We start from the raw sequence: 7331 nt of genomic DNA, 5'->3' as shown, positions 1-7331 counted from the left end.
GCCCGTCCAGTACTGCTGTGGCCTCCGGCGGGCAGCGGGCAGGGGCCTGGCCGGCCACGCAGCCTCCTAAAGTGCGGCAGCTCGTGGGCAGACAGCGCCTGCCTGCCCAGCCCTCGCTGGGGCAGAAAGTAATACTGAGCGGTCCTGGTTCCCCAGGGCTAGGTGCTGCTGGGGTGTACTCTGTTCTTGCCCCGTGCAGAGGTCCTGGTGGGCCCTGGGGCTGCGTCCGTGCCAGCCTGGGCAGGCCTCGGGTCAGAGGCAGGCAGGAGACTCTGCAGCCGCCACTCGAGCTGGTAGACCTCCTCCGTGGCCTGGTTGAGCCGGTCGAACTGCGCAAGCAGGGCCTCGAACACCGCGTGCAGCCGGGAAGGCTCTGGCTCCCCGCGCGCACCTGGGTGCCCAGGGCCAGGGCCGTCCAGCTGACTGGAGGACGTGGAGGGGTGGGAGGCATCGGAACCGGCGCTGGGCAGGCGGGCATCTGACGCCTTGGAGCCCCGGGAAGAGCGGGAGGGCAGGGGCTCCATGCCCTCGAAGCGCACTTTGTGGCGGAACTGGGGGCGGCACAGGGGCTCCGTCACTCCGGCTGCGCTCCGGGTTCCCGGGGCGGGCCTTCTCCACCCCCACTGGGCCGTACCCACCTCCTTGGCCTTGCTGAAGCCCAGCCAGAGGCGCAGCCTTCGCAGCAGCAGCTCCACCATCTCGTGGTCCTGCGGCTCCCAGGCCGGCCGGTACAGCTCCCCACGCAGCCCGCGGTAGCGCCAGCGCAGCACCACGGCGCCCAGCCGCAGCGCGCCCCACAGCCGCAGGGCCCAGAGCCCCGCGCACAGCAGCGGGAACAGGGGCCAGGAGCCACCTGGGCACGGCGTGGGGACCCCGAGCCCGGCGCCCGGGCACAGCACCACCAGGGCCCCCGCCGCGCTCCGGAGGCTGTCTGCGGAGGAGACGAGCTGTGGGCCAGAGCAGGAGGGCCGGTGAGCGGGAGGGTCGGGGAGGTGGGCAGGGGGGCGGGGGGCGGTGGGCAGGGGGGCGGGGGGCGGTGGGCAGGGGGGCAGGGGGGCGGTGGGCAGGGGGGCAGGAGGGCCGGTGAGCGGGAGGGTCGGGGAGGTGGGCAGGGGGGCGGGGGGCGGTGGGCAGGGGGGCAGGGGGCGGTGGGCAGGGGGGCAGGGGGCGGTGGACAGCGGCCCACGGCGGCAGCTCCCAGTACCCACCAGCACGGCCAGCTGCGTGTAGGCGGCGCCCAGCAGCAGCAGGCCCACGGCGGCCCCGGCCAGCTCGGGCAGGGCCCGGCGCAGCGTCTTGCCCAGGATGGACCACTGGCGCACGAAGCGCAGCTGCCGGGCGGCCTGCGGGCAGGGGGCGTCAGTGCTGCCCGGCCCCCCGGGCCCCCCAACCCCCAACCCCCGGCCCGGCGCTCACCTGGAGCAGCAGCAGGAAGAGCAGCGAGGCCGCCAGGCCGCGGGCAGCGGCGCCCAGCTGGGCCACCTGCTCGAAGCTGGTGAAGCGGCGCGGGCGGCCCCGCACCAGCAGCGCCCACTGGCGGTCCGCGGCGCCCAGCTGGGCCAGGCGCACCAGGGCGGCGGCCGCCGTCAGCGCCACCAGCAGCCACCTCGCCCAGGGCCCCGGCCGCGCCGCCCGCGCGCGTCCCTCCCTGCGCCACGCGTGGACCTCGGCCACGGAGAAGTAGAGCGCGAACAGCAGCAGGCACACCTGGGGGCGGGGCTCGTGAGGGCGGGGCCCGCGAGGGGCGGGGCCACGGGCAGGATCAGGGGTGGGCGGGGCCCGGGCGGGTGGGCGGGGCCCGGGCGGGTGGGCGGGGCCCCGGGCGGGTGGGCGGGGCCCGGGCGGGTGGGCGGGGCCTACCGAGGTGAGCAGCGGCAGCGACAGCCCCCCGCTGAGCCTGCGCAGCGCGAAGGGGCGGACACTGAGCGCGGCCAGGGCGCGGCCGGCGGCGGGGAACTCGAGGCGCAGGGTGACGGCGGCGTGCAGCCCCACGGCCGGGCTGTAGCGCGTGAGCTCCACGAACACGGCGCGGCTCCTGCACGGGGCGGGGGACGGGAGCGTCGGGGACGGGAGCGTCGGGGACGGGAGCGTCGGGGACGGGCGGGAGCCGGGCAGTCATGGCACGGGGGTCGTGGGGCCCGGGGGCGGGGGGCACCTGTCGTCCAGCCAGTTGTGCCGCCGCAGGAAGCGCAGACGCGCGCGGCTCTCCTCCAGGCTCAGGCCCAGCTCCTGCACGTAGCCCCCGCTGTCGTACACGGCGCAGTGGCCCCAGGACCAGGTGCTGGGAGGGGAGAGGGGCCGCGTGGAGCCGGGCCGCACGCCAGGGGCTCCCCCAGCGCGCCTCCCCCGGCCTGGCGCCCCGCTCACCCCGGCAGGTCAGGCGCCGAGTAGGCCCACGGGGCAGAGCCGTTGCGGGCCTCGCGGCCCCAGCCGACGCTGTAGTCGCCGGTGCTGAAGCTGCCCGAGGCCGAGCAGGCGCGCGGTCCTGCGCCGGGCACCTCCGGGCACAGCCCTGCAAGGCAGGCCCGGGCTGGGTCACCGCCCGCCTCGCCCGGGGCCACCCCGGCCCCCACAACCCAAGGCCCGCAGCGCCCCGCTCACCTTCCCGCAGCCGCACCTGCCGCAGGCGCGGGGGCCCCAGCTCCGGGCAGGACTGGTTCCCGTGCACCGAGGGGAGCAGCACGCGGGACATCCACGGCCAGAACTCCTCAGACCTGCCGGGCCAGGTGGTCAGACGCAGGCGCGGCCCGAGCCCATCGCCCTCCCGCGGGCCGCGCCTGGCTGGCCGGGGTGCGCGCACCGGGTGATGGCCAGGAAGGCCCTGCTGGCCAGCTCCTGCTTGAGGGCGCTCTGCAGGCGGTAGGCGTGGCCGTGCGAGGAGGCGTCCCCGTAGTTGGCCAGCAGCGTCACCAGCAGGAAAAGCAGGTACACCAGGAAGCTCTGGGGGACAGGGGTGCCCCGGGGTCAGCTCGGCCCCAGCCCTGGCAGGAGCGGGCGCCCCAAGGCCAGGGCACCGCAGGGCTCACCTTCAGCATGCCGTGCAGCCTCTTGACCTTGCGGGCCTCCTCCTTGGCCAGGAAAAGCGCAAAGCCATGGGGCGGGCGCACACGGGGCACGCGCTCGCCCACGGGCGTCACAGCCGGGCTTCCCACCAGGCTGTCATCCTCGTCGGGGTGCAGGCGCTTGGCCAGCAGTGAGAAGTACAGGGCTTCCAACAGGACCTGTGGTGGGGCAGGTAGCATGGGTGGGACTGGCCGCCCACCACCGGGAGCCCCCCGGGGAGCCACGCACCTTCAGGGGCTCCCAGCCCAGGAACGAGACCACGAAGCTGCAGCTACTCGACAGGAGCCACGAGACGCTCACGCTGGGGGGGAAACTGGTGCCGACCCACCCGGAGACCCCTACAGCCACGGCCACCAGGAACAGGCTGAGCCCGTGGGCCAGGGGGGCACACCAGGCCGGCAGCAGGCACTTCCGCGGCCCCTCCGCCGGGCCTGGAGACAGAGAAAGCTGTGATTGGCAGGTGAGGCCTGGGGAGGGAAGGGGGAGGGACGTCCCAGCACCCCCAAGCGCACCTGCCCTGCACAGGAGAGCCGCAGGGGCCGCTGGGGGTGCCTTGTCCAGCCTCTGCAGTGCCAGCACCTCCGTCTCCCTGGGGGCTCTGGACCTGAGGGGAACAGGAGCTCGGTGTCCTCCTGGGGACCTGCACTGAGGACTTGGGGTGCTGCCACCATGGTCTAGCGGGTACAGTGCTCACACCACTGCGCATGGCAGCCACCTCCAGACTGCTCTTCACACACGCCCACCACAGCTGGGGTCCCACCTTGCCACACGGAGGCCAGCGCTGACCTGCACACGGGACAGTGCAGATTCTCTGTGCCACCACTAAATGCCAGCATGCCTGGACAGGCGGGCATGGGGGCAGGGATGGCTCTGAGCCCTGAGCACACGCTGCCGGGGGCTGCGCTGGGCTGCGGGCTCTGGCCGCCGGGGAGCAAGTGTGTAGAGGCAGCGGCAGGAGAGCAGGCACCACACACTCACGTGATGCAGACTCGCTTTCCTCTGGGGTGAGGGAGAGAGGGCACCCGGGAGCAGGACTGCTGACCCACACCCAGCGGCCACTCTGCCCTCGCTGGAGCCGAGGAACAGCTGCTGGGAGGCGCTGGTGCTCAGCCAAGCACAAGCACGGGCCGCCGTCCGGGAAGGACGCCCTTGCAGAAGGGACGCAGACGGGTGGACAGCAGAGGCAGCCGCAGGACAGCCTCAGGGCAGAGCCACTGGGCCCCCAGCCAGCCTTCTGCACGGGCGCCATGGCCAGACGAGGGGACAAGGACGAAGTGTCATCACCAAGGGCCCTGTGGCTTCCGTCTGGCTCTTGAAGCACTAGCCGTGGCCCTGCACCTGCTGTCCTGGCACAGGCACCAGGCCCAGGGGGAGAGGTGAGCTCTGCACCTGGGAGGGAGGGGTGAAGTCTGCTGACTCAGACAGGTTCAAATAAGGCCGAAGGAGCCCGTGTGGTAGGCCTGAGGTGCCAGCATCCCATGTGGACGCTGGTTTGAGTGCCAGCTGCTCCACTTCTGATCCAACTGCCTGCCAATGGCCTGAGACAGCCGTGGAGGACGGACCAAGCCCTTGGGTCCCGGCCGGCCTGACGGGGACCAGGATGGAACTCCTGGCTTTAGCCGGGCCCAGCCCTGGCCTTTATGGTCAGACACAAGATCTCTGTCTCCACCCCTTGCTCTAACTGTGCCTTGTTTCAATAAATCCGTTTGAAAAGAGTAACTATGTTAAAACAGTTGCTAAATTGGAAAACAGCCAAGAAATGGGAAAATTCCTAAAACTGCAACAGTTTATTACAACAGCTTAAAAAGCTCATGGTGGGGTCACTGCTGAGGGAAATGAGGCCTGGTCCCCAGGATCTGTGCACTTACAAGCCGGTCAGCAGGTCCGTTTCCATCTCTGGGTCCTGGGAGGTCAGGCCACTTGCCCCGTCAGCCAGGACCTGCCGGATCAGGTCTTCATCTGCAGGAAGAGGCCATGTGAGGGCGGGCCCAGCGTGGGAGCTGCCCCTCCCCCTCCCCAACTCACCTAGTGCTGACAGGTACTTGGCCGGGGAGCAGGGGCTGGCCAGGGACAGGCTGTCCTCCTCTGCGCCCAGCAGCCGGCCCATGCGGACCCTTGCCAGCCGCTGCAGGGTGCTGCCCACGATGGACGGGTCGCTGAGCAGGTCTGGCCAGCTGAATGTCCCCTCGCTGGATGGCCAGCAGGCCAGGCTGTGGGTAACAGGGCTCAGCAAGGGGAGCTGGGGGATAAGACTGAACACGCACACGGCCAGCACACACACACGCAGAGGACACGCAGGAGCTGGGAACTGACACCCTGGGGAGCAGCTGCCTACCCCAAGGCTCAGTTCTCCAGGGGACCCACCTATTGGAATCTTCCAGAAATGAGTCACTTTTTGTGTGCCCAGCAAAGGCCTGTGGGAAGGCAGAGCACATCACCGTGAGGCCAGCCCCACAAGGCAGGCCCATCCTCCCACCCCGGGCCTAAACCTTCACCTCCGCCCGGAGTCCTGCCAGGCCGAGGAAGGCGCTGTCCAGCACAGATGAGTCCAGGCAGCTGTCCCCGTCCAGCTCCGGCGGGCCTGGTGGGGCATGGCCCAGGCCCCTAGCTACCTGCAGGGCGAGCGCAAGAGCTAGGCGGGGCAGCTGTAGGCCCTGCTCAGGAGATAGGGTCCAGACCGGTGCTCTGGACAGCTTTTCTATCTACACGGTCCTTTCCGCATGTCCTGACAGCGTGAGAGCCTGCTAGTGCAACTAAAGAAAGCAGTTTCGAGGTAACTCGGGAGGCGGCTGGGGCACAGGCGGCATGCTGTCCCGAGCCTGGCCGGCCTGCCCGCCGCGGCCCCGGGCAGAGCTCCCAGCTTCAGTGAACCAGCGGGTAGGACACGACTCTCCTTTCTGTCATTCTGCTTTTCAAATAAATAAATTGCTTTACAATTAAACTTTTTTTTCCCTTTTCCTCTATTTACTATAACTTTTTATACTGGGGAGATAAGCCGCTCGGCTGGAGGCAATGGGTGTGCTGATGCGACAAGGGGGAGCGCAGATGGAGGGCAGCAGAGAACCCTGTACAAGAATATGTCTTCACGCACGTACATTGGGAAAAATACACCAAGAAAAGAAATGAATGCTGACAAGAAACGAACGTTTAAAAAACTAGCTTAAGCTTGCTTTGGCAGCAAACACACTAAAAGAAATAATTAGCTCGAGGCCGGCATTGTGGTCTAGCAAAGTTCAACCCCTCAAATGGGCACCGGTTCCTGTCCCGGCAGCCCCGCGTCCCATCCAGCTCCCTGCCTGTGGCCCGGGAAAGCAGTCGAGCACGGCCCAGAGCCTTGGGACCGTGTGGGAGACCCGGAAGAGGCTGCTGGCTCTGGGCCGGCCCAGCCCTGGCTGCCGGTAACCTGGATCTGAACCAGCACATGAAGATCTCTCCCGCTCCCCTCTGCGCTGCAACTCTTTCCAACAAAGGAGCACACTTCTTTCCACTTCACGCTCCCTGGTCCAGCCGTCCCAGCTCTCCAGGCCTACCTTGCTTTGGGACATGCGGAAGAGGAACAGGACAAGCAAGTAGACGGGGTACACGATGACGCTGGACACCAGGCCCACGGCGGCCGTGCCGAGGCTCAGTGGGACCACCCTGGACACAGGCCCCGTGCTGCACAGTAGCATAAGAGACCAGGGCCAGTGTAGGTCGCCAGGGGCCGGACAGAGGCAGGCCTCCCCGCGCCCCACGCACGCACCTGTAGGTGGCGTCTCCCACGATCCCATACCACACGGCGTTCGCGCCCAGGAACAGGCAGAGCAGCAGCACGCAGCAGGTGGCTCTCTGCACGCGGGTGAAGCGGCTGCGGGGCCGACGATCCCACACAGACAGCCAGATGTGTTTGTCAAAGAAGCCACGCTGCAGCTCGGCCACCAGGAGGCGTCGGAACTGCCACAAGGCGGTGTCGCCTGGGCCAGTGAGAGCGAGGGCCAGCTGCAGGAAGGGCCAGAGCGGCCACCCGCCCCAGCCCTGGGATGCCAGGAAGCCCCTTACTTGCCGCCAGCACCTCCTTCTCCACCAGGCCGCCGTTGGCCTCTGTGTCCACTGAGAGCCAGGCATTGACCGGGAAGAAGGTGCTGCGTGCGCTCTGCAGGTCCCGGACGATCACGTGCTGCAGGAACCAGGCTGGGCTGAGCCCTGCGGGGATGCGGGGGGAGGTGAGGGTAGCAGCGAGGGGGGGGGAGGGCAGGGCGGGGGAGGGCAGGGGGGAGGGCAGGGCAGGG

The 7331-nt window shown here is 69.1% G+C and overlaps 1 protein-coding gene across 2 annotated transcripts in view; it reads right to left on the bottom strand.

Moving 5' to 3' along the window:
* Positions 1–27: 27 nt before the first annotated feature.
* The window catches only part of LOC121151739 (polycystin-1-like), a 31341-nt gene continuing 24037 nt past the window's right edge, over positions 28–7331 (bottom strand). Inside the window, exons 28-46 of one of the 2 annotated variants that reach the window (XM_040973493.1) lie at positions 7102–7245; positions 6806–7016; positions 6594–6720; positions 5553–5675; positions 5428–5477; positions 5089–5273; positions 4932–5022; positions 3576–3667; positions 3292–3494; positions 3027–3221; positions 2801–2940; positions 2602–2714; positions 2368–2512; positions 2156–2281; positions 1861–2035; positions 1417–1707; positions 1209–1343; positions 639–947; positions 28–551 (exon numbers count right to left, since the gene is read on the bottom strand). In XM_040973493.1, the coding sequence (XP_040829427.1) occupies positions 159–551; positions 639–947; positions 1209–1343; positions 1417–1707; positions 1861–2035; positions 2156–2281; positions 2368–2512; positions 2602–2714; positions 2801–2940; positions 3027–3221; positions 3292–3494; positions 3576–3667; positions 4932–5022; positions 5089–5273; positions 5428–5477; positions 5553–5675; positions 6594–6720; positions 6806–7016; positions 7102–7245 (3248 nt within the window). In that variant the 3' untranslated portion in view covers positions 28–158. Of the gene's footprint in view, positions 552–638; positions 948–1208; positions 1344–1416; positions 1708–1860; positions 2036–2155; positions 2282–2367; positions 2513–2601; positions 2715–2800; positions 2941–3026; positions 3222–3291; positions 3668–4551; positions 4578–4931; positions 5023–5088; positions 5274–5427; positions 5478–5552; positions 5676–6593; positions 6721–6805; positions 7017–7101; positions 7246–7331 lie in introns of both variants that reach the window. The other variant, XM_040973494.1, reaches the window with a different exon arrangement.

The sequence above is a fragment of the Ochotona curzoniae genome, unplaced genomic scaffold (assembly GCF_017591425.1).
Source record: "Ochotona curzoniae isolate NIBS_2020 unplaced genomic scaffold, NIBS_Ocur_1.0 contig_2321, whole genome shotgun sequence".
Classification (NCBI taxonomy): Eukaryota; Metazoa; Chordata; class Mammalia; order Lagomorpha; family Ochotonidae; genus Ochotona; species Ochotona curzoniae.
Note: the sequence above shows the minus strand (reverse complement) of the source record. Positions and strands in the feature narration are given on the sequence as shown.